This window comes from Vitis vinifera, chromosome 8 (assembly GCF_030704535.1).
Source record: "Vitis vinifera cultivar Pinot Noir 40024 chromosome 8, ASM3070453v1".
NCBI lineage: Eukaryota > Viridiplantae > Streptophyta > Magnoliopsida > Vitales > Vitaceae > Vitis > Vitis vinifera.
This window is the reverse complement of record NC_081812.1, coordinates 20,829,808-20,847,574: the sequence shown is the minus strand read 5'-3', so window position 1 is coordinate 20,847,574 and position 17,767 is coordinate 20,829,808. Positions and strand designations below refer to the sequence as shown.

The 17,767-nt window shown below is 35.3% G+C and overlaps 2 protein-coding genes across 2 annotated transcripts; one reads left to right on the top strand and one right to left on the bottom strand.

Moving 5' to 3' along the window:
• Positions 1-205: 205 nt before the first annotated feature.
• On the bottom strand, positions 206-9,865 carry LOC100246998 (uncharacterized). Its single transcript, XM_002275757.5, has 3 exons — positions 9,361-9,865; positions 1,475-1,739; positions 206-644 (listed from the first exon to the last, which is right to left on the bottom strand). Exons 1-3 carry the CDS (start codon positions 9,602-9,604, stop codon positions 410-412), a joined length of 744 nt encoding a protein of 247 aa, XP_002275793.1. The 5' UTR covers positions 9,605-9,865; the 3' UTR covers positions 206-409.
• Positions 9,866-14,495: 4,630 nt separating this feature from the next.
• LOC100252133 (lycopene beta cyclase, chloroplastic) lies at positions 14,496-16,598 on the top strand. The gene is made up of 2 exons (XM_002275733.4): positions 14,496-14,679; positions 14,834-16,598. Exon 2 carries the CDS (start codon positions 14,979-14,981, stop codon positions 16,491-16,493), a length of 1,515 nt encoding a protein of 504 aa, XP_002275769.1. The 5' UTR covers positions 14,496-14,679; positions 14,834-14,978; the 3' UTR covers positions 16,494-16,598.
• Positions 16,599-17,767: the final 1,169 nt, after the last annotated feature.

The following is a 17,767-nucleotide window of genomic DNA, read 5'->3' as shown; positions in this document are numbered from 1 at the left end:
AGCTTTCAAATGAACTCGCTGTGTATGCCCATCAACCAGAACGTACCCATGCAATAAAGGCTATAAAAATCTTAACAAGGAAACCCATTCCAGTCAACTCATAGTCTGAGGCGCAACAGAACTGGTGGAACATCCAAACAGAAGCTGCAGAGGAGAAAAGATAAAAAAGGATGATTGTCTACTTTGTGGTGCATACATCAGAGTATAGCTGCAAACGATTATATAACATTTCATGAAAACAGCCTGCTATGAAATATTTTAAGAGTGAGTAGTGGGCAACATCTGTGTATATACATAAATATTGCTCGAATTAGTTTACAAGAAACACCTAGATGTTATCAAAAGCAGGAGGTACGAAATGTTCCCATTATCTTGTACAAAGCATGGGTGTCTTACTACATAACCACACTTACGACATACACTCCCTCGATGTCCATCTCTCCTCGTACCTTCCAAACGAGTAGGCAGTGGAAGGCATCTCGGTTAAGTGGAGGGGATCAGGTTCAATTCCATAATCCGTCAGTGGTCTATGCTCAAGAACATCATCATGGCTTTGCACAAATTCAGGAATCTCGACCTCTCCCTTCTTTACATCTTCCCAAAGGTACTGCAGGCGGCTGACATACTTGATTTTCCAGTATAAGCTGCACAGAGAAGGCAACACATCTTGATCATGACACAGACTTGTTAACTCAATAATGCAAATAAGAGAATGGGTTTATCACTTATCACCAGGAACTATTCAAAGTCATGGATTTGAAAACACATAATCAAGGAGGCCTTTTTCTTCCTTGGAGGTTTACATGTTAGGAGTATGGATCCCTCCCCGCCTCCGTGTGTGGGGAGAGTGCTGGAGGGGGTTTTTGCATGCATAAGAACAACTTCTAATGGGCACAAAAACAATTTCCAAATATTACTTGGGCGCTTGTATTCCGCAGAATTTCATCATTCTTGCAGTATCCATATCAAGCTTTTAGGACTCAAATTTGTGCATGTGTATGCACACAAACCCCATAAGACTTTTGACAGGCACAAAAATGTTTTCCAACATCTTACTTGGTTTTGTGTTCTGTAGCACTCCATAATTCTTGAAGCACAAATATGCAATTTTAGAGTGTGTATGCACTTGCATGTGCGTAAGAGATTATTTTAAGCATAATAGTCAAGGTCAATATATAATGACTGTCACTGAAATAGTTAACTCAATCCTCAGAAATGGGCAAATGTAAAGGAAAAGCAGTTGCACACAGCAAAATGTCAGCCAGGCTAATCTCGTCCTCACCAAGCAAACTGCATATTTTAACTGTAGTGAAAACTGAAAGCCATTATTCCTGATCCTACCTAACAACCTAATTATAACTGTGGTGGTGGGGGGTGATTTGTTTCTTCAAACGTGTGGATGATTTTTGTCAAAATGTTTATGGTAATATCTCATACATCACACCTCCATTTTTGTTATCAAGAAACTACTCACCCTCCACTTAAGAAGAATCGTCCAAGAGTGGCAAAGAGAAGCCTTGAACGTAACCCAGGGTGAACAAAGTACACAGTTTGAAGCCTATCCTTAAAGTCAGAGGGAAGTTCTTCATAAATCCATCTCAAGATGGTTAGGCCAGGGGAATTGTCCTCCTTCTGCACGGTACTATGCATGTAAACAATGCAGAATGGTCCTTCTGGCAGTTCACTCACTATCTTGTGAAAGACATACTTCTTCAGGCGTTCCCCACTTACCACTGGAGCTGAATAATTCATAGATGTGTTAAATTAATCCAAAAATTCATTAGAAACAAAAACAAATTTCTTAAAGAGGTCAAAACAAGGAACAAAAAGTCAGCAGACAACTTAAAAATGAAAAATTTTATATTTGTATCAACTACAAAACATTCTGGATCATAAAAGAAGTGATTTTATTAATTAGCAGCTTACCTCATTGCTATGGTAGAGGATGGTAATGGTACAATTGTTCCTCTTTGATTATGTTTTAAACATAAATACCACTGAATAAATACAGGCTAACATTAATAATCTCAAAATAAAGCAACTAAGGGACCATATCACCACCATTAAATTCAAACACATCTAAATGGCTAGAAAGCCACCAATGGGCATCACACCATTGTGAAACTTTCATATCAGAGTTTAGGTCTTAGATCAAGATGGAACAGTGAAACCCAATTTACCAGTGAGCCAAGAAGAAGAAAGAGACCCAGTTTTACAGACAAACTGTAGCTACAAATTCTGTAGAAAGACGCTATTTTTTCCCACCAATATATCCAGATGAGTGAAAGCAAACAATCTTTTCAAGAATGATTAAACCCTGGGAAGCCATATATTTCAAAAAAATTTCCCTATGGGAAATATTTTCTTCGAAATAAGTTTGAAAAAACTCGAAAATTTTACGAGTTTATTCTAGTTGACACAAATTCTATAGAAATTTCTCATATCCAAAACAAAACCTCTACAGATATTTGTTTTTCAAGACGCAAAATTTGCAAAATTACTTCTCAATATGTTTTCTCCTGATACTCATAAAATGTTTTCTCAAACTTTTAGGTCAAAGTCATATGATTATATTGACACTCGGTATTATATTTTTTTCTTTAAACCATTTGATCACTCTTGGTTTTACCATTAGGGTAATGAAATAAAAAATCAAATTGATTTTCCAAATTGGTTCCAAGAATGGTGGTTATTTTTTAGCTCCATTAAGGATATCTTTTATCCTTAAATTCTTGAAGGATACAAATACTTTGTGGAATATGAAAGTAATTTGATTCCTACTTCTTGTTTACAAGTATTATTCTTTCTTTCAAGATTTCAAATTCCTTAGATTCTGTGTCGGGACTGTCCAATCACATATGATTCCAACTCCCTTTCCCGCGCATTTGGCGAGGGAATTCAAAGTCAAATGGTGGTCCAATTTCTCTCCTTGTACTACACAACAAATTTCTCATATGACAATTTGGATTTTCTCCAAAAACTCTCTTTCAAAGCCTCCAAAGGCCCCCTTTCAAATCATTCTTGATAACTTTCTGTTATCACGATCTTCTTTCGCCTATGACAAAGATTTCAAAATGCATCTCAAAATACTCAGACAAAAAGCTTCAAAAACACTATCTCAGTTTTCTGATTCCGATTCTGATGATGACATTGCATCCTCTGCTTTCCTAAAGGATCACAATGAAGATATGTGTTATGACTTGTTATACATGCCCTTGGAGTAATGCCTCCAAATCTTCTTCAAAGTCACTATGTGAAGTTCTTCAAAAGAGAATTGGGACTCTGTGTCAAACAACATGTAAATGTTCTCTCGTTTGACTATGTCTTCCAAAGAGTCTTTGATCATCATGACAAGCTCTCAAATGATCTAAATCTCCTCAAAGAATCAACAACTTGTTGATGTTTTACTGTTGCGGATTCCAGTATTTTCAAAACCAAGTGAATCGATGAAATATCAAAACCACTCTTCAAATATGTGGTTCAAAACGATAGGCTACAAACCACTCTTCAATCCGGTGGACAGCTTGCACAAAGGACAAGTTACATTCGATGGATTTCAAAACTCTTCAAATCCACGGATTTCAAAGGATATCAAATTCGTCTTCAAAACCTATATAAGGCATCCATTTCTCATTGTAAGGTATCAACATTTTTAGTAGGAAAGTTTGAGAGAAAACAAGTGAGAAACCCTATGAGTGAATAGCCTTGTAATCGAGAAAGCTCAAAGCTCTCAAAACATTTGAAAATCTTTCTTCAAAGATTGTAAGTTTTATCTTTCAAAGTTCCTTGTAATTATTTTATGTTTTAAATGAAATTTCAAGTTTCAAATTCAACTGTGTTTTAAGTTTTTTGTACTGCATCAAAAAGAACCTCTTTGAAAGTCTATGAACTTTCTTGAAGCTCTGTCAAAGTTATTTGGGTTTTAAGCGAGACCATTGTGATTCCTCCAAATTAAATGGGGAGACTTCATCAAATTCATACTGATATTCAAATAGAAGTGTTCTTCTTCATTTCATTTTATATCATCCATCGATCCTGCATTTATTGGTATCAAAGCCATAATAGCTAGTTTTCAAATTTAAGTTGTCATTTTATTTTATGATTATCTGTTTTAAATTCAAAACGGTTAGCATTAGTTAGCCATTTGTATCCGTTGGTCAGCTGTGTTAGCCATGTAGGCGTTATGTGGTCCCGATGATGGTCTCACTAATTGTTAGGAATAAAAATAGAGAACCCATAAAATCAAAATGTCAAAGTTTGTTTGGAAAACTTTCTAGAAGTAGCTCTCATAGTAATATGAGTAGGATGGAAAATGATCTCAAAATGGTAGAAGAAAATACTTCAAAATTCGAAAAATCAATTGAATGTATCAATTGATGTTTTAGAACAATATATAAAAAATTGGAAAATGTCAAGACAAAATATCAAAGAAATTTACAAAATAGGAAAGGGTTTGTACCCAAAAGAAGGTCTTGGACAAGAAGAAATTCTACTACTGGAAGTAGAAATTTGGCTACTAGATTCTTAAGCAAATGTTGGTTTGGATTGGTTTGAAGGAATAGATCCAAGAACTTGGAATTTATTTTAGGTTTGAACATTGGGCTTTTCTTGTTTGACAGGGTGCATAACATAAGAGGCTTTTGTAGTTCGAGTATTGGTGTTGGGCTTTTGAGAACTTATTGTCCCTATAGAAACTCACGTGATTAGAAAATGTGAACTTTACTCCAAACATTCTTCAACCTAGGTATGTTGCTCAAAAGTCACCACCAATCTCTCCAACACATTCTCAAATGATGCCTGAAGAGCCCAACCAATTATTTGTCATCGACAATCTAGAACCCTTCGAAATAGATAAGGATTATCTAAGGAATTAGGTTAAACTTTCAATAGATACAAGATCGATGGATGATATAAAATGAAATGAAGAAATCTATCAAAAATAAAAAATGAAATGAAGAAGAACACTTCTAGAAAGTTTTCCAAACAAACTTGACATTTTGATTTTATGGGTTCTCTATTTTTAATCCTAATAATTAATGGGACCACCTAACACCCACATGACTAACACAATTGACCAACGGATACAAAGAATTGACTAATGCTAACTGTTTTGAATTTAAAACAGATAATCATAAAATAAAATGACAACTTAAATTTGAAAGCTAGCTATCATGACTCTGATACCAATAAATGCAAGATCGATGGATGATATAAAATGCAATGAAGAAGAACACTTCTATTTGAATATCAATATGAACTTTGATGGAATCTCCCAGTTTAATATGGAGGAGTCACAATGGTCTCGCTTGAAACCCAGATATAGCTTTGACAGAGCTTCAAGAAAGTTCATAGACTTTCCAAAGAGGTTCATTTTGATGCAGTACGAGAAACTTAAAGCACAATTGAATTTGAAACTTGAAAGTTCATTCAAAATATAAAATAATTACAAGAAACTTTGAAAGATAAAACTTACAATCTTTGAAGAGAGTTTTTCAAATGCTTTGAAAGCTTTGAACTTTTTCAATTACAAGGCTATTCACTCAAAAGGTTTCTCTCTTGTTTTCTCTCAAACTTTCCTATTGAAAATGTTGATCCCTTACAATGAGAAATGGAGGACTTATATAGGCTTTGAAGACAAATTTGAAATCTTTTGAAGTTCGCGGATTTGAAGAGCTTTGAAATCCACCGAAAGTAGTTTGTCCTTTGTGCAAATTGTCCATCGGATTCGAAGAGTGGTTTGTAGCCTACCGCTTTGAATCACAGATTTGAAGAGTGGTTTTGATATTCCGTTAGCCCACCCAGTCTTGAAAATGTTGAAATCCACAACAGTAAAACATCAACAAGTCGTTGATTCTTTGAGAAGATTTAGATCCTTTGAGAACTTGTCACGATGACCCAAGACTCTTTGGAAGACGTAGTCAAGCGAGAGGACACTCACATATTGTTTGACGTGGAGTCCCAATTGTCTCTTTTGAAGAACTTCACACAATGACTTTGAAGAGGGTTTGGAGGCGTTACTCCAAGGACGTGTATGACAAGCCATAACACATGTTTTCGTTGTGATCCCCTAAGAAAGCAGAAGATGCAGTGTCATCATCAAAACTGAAACAGAGTTTCTGAAACTTTTTGTCTGAGCATTTTGAGATGCATTTTGAAATCTTCATCAGAGGCAAAAGAAGATCGTGATAATAAAAAGTTATTAGGAATGATTTGAAAGGTGGCCTTTTGAGGCTTTGAATGAGAGTTTTTGGAGGAAATCTAATTTCCGATACGAGGAATTTGTTGTGTAGCAGAAAGAGAGAAATTGGACCACCATTTGACTTTGAATTCCCTCACCAAATCTGTGGGAAAGGGAATTGGAATCATCTATGATTGGACAAAGTCCCAACACATGATCCAAGGAATTTGAAATCTTGAAAGAAAGAATAATATTTGTGAACAAGAAGTAGGAATCAAGTTGCTTCCATGTTCCACAAAACATTTGTATCCTTCAAGAATTTGAGGATAAAAGATATCCTTAATGGCACCAAAAAAATAGTCATCATTCTTGAAACCAATTTGAAAAATCAATTTGATTTTTCATTTCATCACCCTAGTGGAAAAACCAAGAATGATTAAATGGTCTAAAGAAAAAAGTATAGTACCAAGCGTCAATATAATCATAATAATCATATGACTTTGGCCTAAAAGTTTGAGAAAACATTTTGTGAGTATCAGGAGATTGACCTTACAACTTTTGAGAAACAATTTTGCAAATTTTGCATTTTGAATAACAAATATCTGTAGAGGTTTTGTTTTGAATATAAGAAATTTCTACAAAATCTGTGTCAACTAAAATAAACTCATAAAATTTTCAAGTTTTTTGAAAATTATTTTGAAGAAAATATTTCCCATGGGGAAAATTTTTTGAAATATCTAGCTTCCTAGAGTTTGCAAAATAGAAAGGTTCAAGAATTTGTACTTTCATAACATGGGCCTTAGCCATATATTGTGAATTTTGACTTGATGAAGCAGTTTGAGCAAATGTTGGTTTGGACTGGTTTGAAGGAATAGATCCAAGAACTTGGAATCTATTTTGGGTTTGAACATTGGGTTTTTCTTGTTTGACAGGGTTCATAGCATAAGAGGGTTTTGTAGTTCGGGTATTGGTGTTGGGCTTTTGAGAGTTCATTGTCCCTGTAGAAACTCACGTGAGAGAAAATCAAGGAGAGAGTTTGAATCACCTTTTATAAATTCAATTTCAAAATCAAAAACAAATAAAATTGCCCGCCGCCTAACAAAAATTTGTTTTGAAACAATATTTTGAACATCTTTTTGAAGAATTTCTTTTGCACCTTTACAATCAACACGAAGAAGAAATTTTTTGTTAAAAGTATCTTCTTGAAATTTTTGAATGCATGAGACAATGACTAACATTTCTTTTTTGATAGTTGAATAGTTTTCTTGGGGTCCTTGAATGAAAACGGACAATGGAGATTTGATTTTGAAATTCTTGTTCGAGAATACCATCATAACCTATATTAGAGGCATTTGTCTCTATAATAGGAAAGACTAAAGGGTTAAGGATTCCTAAACAAGGAAGACTCTTAACCTGTTCTTTGACAAGTTGACTGTGTTTGTATGTTCCTGTGTTCAAGGCTTCGGATTTTGTCTAAACCTAAGGCACAAAGGTTTGATAATAGTTCTAAGATTTGAATAGAAGTTTGATACATGGTTTAGACTTCCTAAAAATCTTTGAAGTTGGGTTTTTTCCAAATCTCGTCAAGGAATTTGCTAGAGAACTCTATTGACCTTTGAATAGGTTTAATCATTCCTTGATAGATTTCAAATCCTAGAAATCTAATCTTAGTTTGTAATATTTTGATCTTAGGGACTGACACAACTAGGCTGTTTTCCCTAACAATTTTTTGAAAAATTTCTAAGTGTTTGAAGTAATGTTCAATAGAATTTGAAAATATAAGTACATCATCAATATATACTAAGGAGAAACTAGTATAGGGATTGAAGATATCATTCATTATATTTTGAAATTCTAAATGAGCATTCTTCAAACCAAAAGACATCATATTCCACTCATAATGCCCAAATGAAACAGTGAATGCAGTTTTATATGTCCTTTTCATGAAGTTGAATTTGCCAAAATCCAAACTTCATATCAAATTTTGAAAAAATTGAAGCATTATGAAGATGTCCAATAAGGTCTCGCTTGTTAGGAATTGGATACCTTATCCATTTGAGAACCTTATTCAAAGGTTTGTAATTCAAACACATCTAAATGGCTAGAAAGCCACCAATGGGCTTCACGCCATTGTGAAACTTTCATATCAGAGTTTAGGTCTTAGATCAAGATGGAACAGTGAAACCCAATTTACCAGTGAGCCAAGAAAAAGAAAGAGACCCAGTTTTACAGACAAACTGTAGCTACAAATTCTGTAGAAAGACGCTATTTTTTCCCACCAATATATCCAGATGAGTTAAAGCAGACAATCTTTTCAGGAATGATTAAAGTTTAATGGGCCTCCCTTGAATCCTGTATAAAGTACTTCAAACTTCCAAGTTCCTAAAGCAGCTTCCACCATCAATGAAACAATTGATGGGATGGAAGTAATTGGGATTCCAAGTCCTTTGAGCCCTAGACTGACTTAAATCATTCAACAATACAAAATGAATAGAAATCATTCCAAGTCCTTCTAGTTTTCAAAATAACTAGAAATAAGTTCCAGAACAAGTACATTTGTGTAGCAAAAGAATAAAAAGGAGGCATATGAAAAACGAGCTACTTAAACAATACAAAAAGCTGACAACAGGTCCATATGCTTGCGGAAACTGACGGACACATTCAGACTCAAACAAAACAATACGAATCCATTTGAACCCAATCATTGCACTACACCCATAAAATTAGACAAGTAAAGGCAGATTGGTTTTTATTTATTTATTTATTCTTCTACTTCATCAAAAGTTCGTTTTCCTTCGGCTGTGGGATTTCTGCATTTTTGTGGCCCTTATTCCCATTTTAATTTTTAAAGAGCTCACGAGCATCAACAACGTTTGCGTATTTTGAAAAACACGTCGGGATTCTAAAATTTCAAATGTTTGGAACTCATGTATGTATGAAAGAAATATTTGATAATCCCAAATTGTAAATCTAACCCTTCCCGTTTTTTCTTGAAAAATATCTCTTTTTTTTTTACATAAATATCATTTACTATTTATGTCAGGCCTTTCAAATCAAAGATTATTTTTACAAGAAAATAGCGGGCATTTTTGTCAAAATAAGAAAAAAAAAAGGGGAATCAACAAATACAACAAAATCAAACCCTAAAAAAGCGAAAGCGTAAAGAATAAAAGAATAATTACCGGGAAGGTACTTTCCGACGATGCGTAGAATACGATTACCAGATTTATCGGAGCCTTGGATGCGGATGAATTGCAAAAGATCAAGATCGGAGAAATCTTCGTCGGAGAGGTACTGAGAACAATCGTGCCAGTTCTCGTCTTGTTCTTCTATCTGGGCTTGTGCGTCTAAGAAGGGCCGAGCATCTATACCTAGATCTGATGCCAACACCAACACCGAAAACTCCTCCGGCGATCTACTCCCCATCTTCCTCCCTCCTCTCTCTCTCTCTCTCTCTCTCTCAGAGCCTCAACGGATATGAACCAGCAAGTAGCATGCTTCGCTTTTACGTTTTGGGATCAAAGTGTCACTTGTCGTCAATGTACTTGAGAACCACTCTTGAAACAAGCGCGTGATTTATCCCTAACTGTTTTTTTCTCTTCTTCTCTTCTTTTCCCCATTATTTTTTAACCAATTTGCTAGAAGTTGGCTCATGAAACCGTCCGTGGGTTTAACACAGATGTAGATATTAAAAACTAAAATTTAATTGTATATTTAAAATACGGTTTTAAAATAATTTATAAAAATTTATTATTCCAAGCAATAACTTGTATTTTGTTTGTTCTATCTACAATGGAGACTATTTAATAATTCTAATATTGAGAAATATTGTCCGATCATGTATGAGACCATTACAAAAGGATAACAAAATACTCATTTAACCTTCCGATATAAAAATTGCATTCTTTTCATATACACTAGGGTCAACATTGGGGAGCTATGTGCCCACTATGTCATTTTTTCTTGTCCAACCCATTAAACTTCCATTTGACTAGGAGATTTTTTCTTAAGGAGACTATAAACATCCATTTTTTTGGATGAGATTTTTCATTAAAGTTAGAAATGTTCATTTTCAAGTTAATAATTACTAAAAGAAATATCTATAACTTTTTTGTCCTATCATAATGAATCAAGATGTGAATTATTCACTTTTTTTTTTTTTTTTGTAAAGGTTGTATCTATTGACCAACATCTCTCTCTCTTCATTAGCAAGTATATAACAAATATTTTTCATCATTCCCTTTCCCAAGTGAGAAAGAAAAAAAACATTCTTAGAGGAGCTCAAAAGCACTAAATTTCTTTTGACTTTTAGTTTTAATGTACAAGAAATTATATTATAACTGTACATTGAACCTTACCAATCTCTCCTTATTGCATATAAGATGTCATTGTTTTCTTCTTATTGCAGTCTTATAGGATAAATAAGCTCCAAAAATTGGTTCACCCTCTCCATTTCTTAATCTTGGAAGGGTCTTTTGAATTGCACCAACCACTATCATCCAATGTCCCACTTTCCCACAAATCAACAATTTTAGCACTCGTAATAAAAGTAAGTCTAAACGACAAAGGAAATAATTATTTAAATTGATTCTCCTCACCCATTTGTCATCCACTAAAAATTGGTTCATTTAACATTTCCAACATGGATAGTTATCTTTTGGTTGAAGCCTTCCATCATTTTGTAATGTCTTTCTACCAACTCATAACAAAAGGTTTTCTCACCTCTCATGTATTTCACCCTCATCCAATTCCCTCGATTTTCCTATAATAGTCTTACTTCACAAGCTATTTCAATCAAAGACGGACCTCCATCACTGTTTGATTAAGGACCTCTGATCTTATAATTATCAAACTTCTTTATCCTTAGACAATCTCACTAGATGCATCTTATTACCTTCCTAAAGATTTTTGCACAGAAAATCTCTTTGAAAATTTTCTAAGTTGTTTTTCTCTTTTCAAATCATCAATTGTATTGGTTTAGTATTTGAGTGCAATTAATTCGGAGATTATAAGAGGCAATGTAGCGTAGTAGTATTTACATGCTGAGGAATAGCATCAAAGAAGATCCAATTCTTCTTTTGCATCAAATCAAGAGTTTTTTTATTTATTCAAAGTTTATGTCAACACTTTTTATAACACTAATCTTCCTCCCTTGGACAAGTGTTGCTTATTCTAAGAGCCCAATATCCACAAGATCTGATACAACACAAGACTTATGAGATACTCCCATATCTTGTACTTTTGGTATATCAATTATCATTTCAACCATCAACATCTACCATAATTATATATTTTCTACCCACTATCGTCATAATGTCATCCAAACAAAGATGCTAATAATTTGCCCACTTTTACTAATTCCCTTATTGGAATAAGTTCACCTTTTTGTAAGTTTATTTTCAATTTCAACACAACCTCAAAAACAAAGTATAACCCACATCCACCATTTCAACTAATATGTGTTAGTTTCATTAAAAATACTAAAAAAAAAAAGCATCATCTACAAATATTGGATGAGAGGCATATATTCCTTCTCACGTTCTACCCTCGACCCTAAAACCATTAATGAAAGCTCTTTGTTCGACCTTTGATCTTAGACAACTAAGGACTTCCATAACTATATAAATAGTATCATTCACAAACATTAGGTGAGAGACATACAACTAAGGTCATATGTTTTTTTACTTTCAATTTACAAATTAATCCATTCTTAGAGCTCATTTTCCTCTTATTTGCAATCAAAATTGCATTAAGGATTTTTCTATCCCTCACAAAGATATTCTAACTTTTTAACATCACCTTTCCCATTATCATTTTTAGCCTTATAACCAAAGCTTTTACTTTAAGTTGATAATGACAACCCATAAGGCTAATTAGCCCAAAATCCTTAATGTCTTCCAAATCCCTTGGGCTCTCTATGGAATGAGAACAAAGCATGTAGCATTAACACTACAAACAATATAATATTGCCATGTCACCTCCCTTACCATTATAGGTCACCAAAACTTTCAAAAGGCTAATGAAAAATCCTCTAACCTGATATTTTGTCTTCACCCAATATTGAACAAGCTGACAACACCTCCTCCCCTATTACAAAAGTGTCCTCTAAATTTTCTCTTCAAATATTTTAAAGTACTTGAAGACATCCACTACCAAGTAAGTATTCTCGCACAAGTATCTTGGAACACAGACATAAAATAGGTTGTGTAGGGATCACCCCCAGACGCCCACGTGGCAACCTCTCGCAGCATCCCCTCATGCGACATGTGGCACGTCAGCCCTCTACCCGGGTCCCCTCAGGGGGGCACACGACACTCTCAAATCCTCTACCCGGATGGTGCTCTCCTTTGTCCAGATATGTTGTCCGGACCCTTGGCCGTAAAACGCAGGCCATGCTGAGTTACTTCAGACAGCCTGTTATAGCCCGCATTCCGCCGCCTACAGAGCGAAAGGACAAGAATGACGGCAAGTCATCTCCCACGATTTCTGACAGCCGCCTGCAGAATAATGATGACTCTGCCATCGCCTCAGTGTCATCATGACAAGCTAAAAAGTTTTTCCACCATTAAAGGGGGACAGAGCTTCTAACACTATAAAAGAGCTCTCACGCAAAGAGGGAAGTAAGCTATTTGACTCAGGAAAAAGAGGAGCAGATTGATCATCTAAGCAATGGCTAACAAAACCATCGAAGGGTGTGTCCGGACATCCCGTTCGGATATCTTTTGCAGGGTTGACTGAGCCAGGAATCTTCTTCAGTTGAGAGGGAGCGTCATCTAGTGATCGCGAGGACCCCGGTGACGTGAGGCTTCAACAGGTTGTAATACTAGTCTTAAGCTCCTCCTCATCTTCCATCCTAGCCATATTGCTTTTGAGGTTACTAATGAAATTGTCATTCCACCATGCATTACTCATGTGATGAATAACTATATAGCCCTAGATTTCTGTCTTCACAAGGACACTTAGCTGTGATCATGGTTACCTAACTTCTAAGATGGCTAAGTTACTACACATTTTCTTTTCAAATGACACTCAAATAGCTTTGATGACTCTTCCAATTATATTAAATTTTATATTGTATAATTTTTTTTTTCCAATTTCAATGATTTTTTTTTCCTTCCAATTAGATGGACTTCATTTTTTTACTTTAATTTTTTGTAAGTTTAAATTCTGTAATTAACTAAATTATGATTTGAATTTTTTGATTTTCCTTTATAATATACAAATTAGTTATTTTCTTTATATAATTAAACAAGAAAAATAAATTAATTTTATTCGATTTTCTTGTTAATCATAGGATAGAATCAAGCTTTATGATCCATTGCTTTAATTTTTAACCTTAAATAGATGTAAAGAAAAAATAAATAAAATCATTGATTCAACCTAAATAAGATCCATTCTATAGCATGCTCTTTGATTAATATTTTATAATTAAATGAGAATCGAGAATAATGAGTCACGCCTTTTGAATTCATAAGAGTTCTTGTACACATAATCGCTTTGCTTAGTCTTAAGAAAATCTATTCACATATTTACAGATGATCGGTGTTGAAAACAAGATACAATCTAGTGTTTTCATCCTATTTACAATAAAAAAAAAAGTTAGTATTTGTAAGACAACATACCAAAATATGATTATAGGAATTGTTAGGAGTATTCCTTTAATTTTTGGCATTATTTATTTTTTATTATTCAATTATATTAAAATAAGTTATATTGTGATTTAATAATAATAATGGATTTATAGAAAAAACATTTTTCTAATTTTCTTGTCAAAATACCTCGAATGATAAGATTTAAAATTTTGATTTACTAAGAATATCAAATAAGGGGTTTGGGACTTATTACCCATCTATATATTTTCATCCTCAACCAAAAACTTACCATTATTTTTAAAAAATAAAAAGTTTAATTATAATTTAATTTTTTATATTAAAATAAAAATAGTCTATAATTCATTATGAACTTTTATTCTTATTCATATGAAAAGCAAATTTGTATTTTTATTTCTAGTATGCTTGAAAAGAAAAAAGAAAAAAAAATTAAATTGTATATCTATTTCTAAAAAAAGGCATATCCGATAAGATGTTCTCCAAACCCTTCCTGTTTGGAGATCCTGTGGGAACTCCGCAATTCGGTGAAAGTGAAACCACTGTAACTTACACTAACAATTCATGTTCACCGTTGGATTTTTGGACAAAAAGTCCTTCTCAGCGCATTATTATGATATGGACGGCTGACGAAGGATGTAAGTGGGCCAACACCATGGTATGGCGAGCACTAGATAAGGCGTCCAACAAAGGGCTCTGAAACCTGTTTTCACACGTATTTTCGCATCTTGGTGGACACATGGCTTCCAAATGAAAGAGTGAAGTGCCCCACTTCGGTTTGTCGTTGAGGAAGGTCCACACATGCTTCACCTCTAAATCACATCTCTTGTAAAGTTCCATGGATGCTGCAATTGGCCTTCAAAATGCTCTCTCTATCGGTATCCTTAATCCATGGTAAGTCAGCGTCTTTTTATTTTCTGGTTGTTGATGAATAGATTCTTTGAAAGCCTTGCAAGATTCATAAATCCCATTTCACTTTATATTTTGTTTATTTTTTGTTTTACCTGTAATTTTGGGACTGATTAGTGAATTTTGTGTTTCTCTAAAGACCCAGTCGGGATGATGTGTATTTTTAAGAGGCTGGGTGGTTGAGAATTGGAGGGGGTCTTCAGAAAGGGGTTGTTTTCTTTTGGGATTTGTGGAGACCCAATTTGGATTTTTTGAGTGTTGAGGGAAACCCTTGTTTGAATTTCATGGATACTTTACTCAAGACTCATAATAAGCTTGAATTTCTGCACCCACTTCATGGGTTTGCGGAGAAACTGGGCAATTTGACCTTTCCAAAGCTCCAAAACCAGGAGTTTAGATTTGGTCCGAAGAAGTCCAATCTGAAATGGGGTAGAAATGGGTGTGTTAAGGCCAGTAGTAGTGCCCTTTTGGAGCTTGTTCCAGAAACTAAGAAGGAGAATCTTGAGTTTGAGCTTCCTATGTATGACCCTTCAAAGGGCCTTGTAGTCGACCTTGCAGTTGTGGGAGGTGGCCCTGCCGGGCTTGCCGTCGCGCAGCAAGTTTCAGAGGCAGGGCTTTCAGTCTGCTCGATTGACCCATCTCCCAAATTGATTTGGCCCAATAACTATGGTGTTTGGGTGGATGAGTTTGAGGCCATGGATTTGCTTGATTGTCTTGACACTACTTGGTCTGGTGCCGTTGTTTTCATTGATGATCACTCAAAGAAGGATCTTGGTAGGCCTTATGCAAGGGTTAACAGGAAGCAGCTGAAATCGAAAATGATGCAGAAATGCATATTAAATGGTGTAAAGTTTCATCAAGCTAAGGTTATAAAGGTTATTCATGAGGAATCCAAATCTCTGTTGATTTGCAATGATGGGGTCACAATTCAGGCTGCTGTAGTTCTTGATGCTACGGGTTTTTCTAGATGTCTTGTTCAGTATGATAAGCCCTATAATCCAGGTTACCAAGTTGCTTATGGGATTTTGGCAGAAGTGGAAGAGCACCCATTTGATGTGGATAAGATGGTTTTCATGGACTGGAGAGATTCTCATCTGAACAACAATATGGAACTGAAAAATAGAAATAGTAGGATCCCCACTTTTCTATATGCAATGCCTTTTTCATCTAACCGGATATTTCTTGAAGAAACTTCTCTAGTAGCTCGACCAGGAGTGCCTATGGAAGATATTCAGGAAAGGATGGTAGCTCGGCTGAGGCACTTAGGCATAAAAGTCAAAAGCATTGAAGAGGATGAGCGTTGCATCATTCCAATGGGTGGGCCCCTCCCAGTGCTCCCTCAAAGAGTTGTTGGCATTGGTGGAACAGCTGGAATGGTCCACCCGTCGACTGGGTACATGGTAGCAAGGACTCTAGCAGCAGCTCCAATTGTTGCAAATTCTATAGTTCAGTACCTTGGCTCTGACAGAAGCTTTTTTGGCAATGAATTGTCTTCTGAAGTTTGGAGAGATCTATGGCCAATCGAAAGGAGGCGTCAAAGGGAATTCTTTTGTTTTGGTATGGATATCCTTCTTAAGCTTGATTTACAAGGAACAAGAAGGTTTTTTGATGCATTCTTTGATCTAGAACCTCGTTATTGGCATGGATTCTTGTCATCTCGACTGTTTCTTCCTGAGCTCATATTTTTTGGGCTTTCCCTGTTCTCTCATGCATCTAATACTTCTAGGATAGAGATTATGGCAAAGGGTACTCTTCCTTTGATAAACATGATCAACAACTTAATACAGGACAAGGATTAAGATGATGGAACTTATATGTATACTGTTCAATGTGATGATGCATCATTGCCCATAAGTGTTAGTGTAAACACTATCAGTGATCTATTATGCAATTTTATTCTTGTATGTGCATTCTTGAGGTGAGGATGATTCTTTATGGGAGAGAAGTGCTTTAAACATTTCTTTTATTTGCTGGTGTATCCTTATACCTGTACCATGTCTCTGTCCATTGGTTGTTAATAGGATCAATCAATGGAAGTTTCTTCTCAATTTAATTTGATAAATTGAAATTTTATGCTGACTGCTGTACTGCTGGAACCTCCAGTGGTTATGCCTGAAACAAGTTATTATAGATTATTTTATACATTGAATTCAAATTGAATTTCCCCATCCCATCCCAACCCCCTGCCGCCTAAGCCAGGCCTCAGGAGCTGGTCATGCCTAAGACATGTGTTGGAGGTAATGAAATAGGGAGGTTGGAATGGGATTAAAATCTGTGAAATCGGGACTGTAGATTTCTTGCAGGTTTCATGAATAATTGATAATTTGGAAGACATCAAAATAAGATCAGTGAAACCCAAGTAAAAGAAAACTGTTAGCAAGTAACTGCTTCTTCAGCTTGAAAGACTGCTTCTGCGAGAATAAACTGGTGAAAGCAATCAGTAACTGTTGCCTTGTCTTAAATTAAGTTCCCTGCAGTTATTGGCAGCTTAATACATTAAGCACACAACTTCACTCTTGTTCACAAAGTCAGTACACAAATTAAGCAGGTAGCTAGCTTTATTTGGGAATCCCCTGTGCAATCTTAACACATCATGGTGTCTTGAAAGGAGGGAAGATGGTGAAGTAGTGCTCCTGAATCCCGCTGAAAAAGAATGCAAAAACTGCACCCAGGAATGCCAGGAAAGTCCAGGGGCTACTGAAATGGTTGTGCAGGAACCCTTGAGTCATCCAAGTGCTCACTATGTTGCCATATTGCTTTTGAATTTTCTGTTTTATATCTTTGTAAGCATCATGATTTGGTACCAAGTCATGAGTTATCTCATTGAGAATTTGAGCTACTTCTTCATCAGTGCCTAGAAAGCTCCAGAGTATGCTGGTCCTCCTCGGCTCCGGATGATCTATAGTGGATCGAGAATAAGGAAGCATATGTAAGGGGTGAGCTCTGAGCAGTCGGGCTCGTCTGAACACATTCCATATGCTATCAGGTTCAAGAAAGTTGACTTAGTTGAGTGATCAATGGTTAGTCGTGGAAGTCTCAGGGGTCCAAAGAAGAGGCAGGAACAGAAAGAAAT

Excerpts from the sequence above, each read along its gene's own strand:
- LOC100246998 (XM_002275757.5), bottom strand. The coding sequence starts at position 9,604 with ATGGGGAGTAGATCGCCGGAGGAGTTTTCGGTGTTGGTGTTGGCATCA. Across the intron at positions 1,740-9,360 it reads CGTCGGAAAGTACCTTCCCG|CTCCAGTGGTAAGTGGGGAA; the intron begins GTAATTATTCTT and ends TGAATTATTCAG. Across the intron at positions 645-1,474 it reads CGATTCTTCTTAAGTGGAGG|CTTATACTGGAAAATCAAGT; the intron begins GTGAGTAGTTTC and ends TTCTCTGTGCAG.
- LOC100252133 (XM_002275733.4), top strand. The coding sequence starts at position 14,979 with ATGGATACTTTACTCAAGACTCATAATAAGCTTGAATTTCTGCACCCA.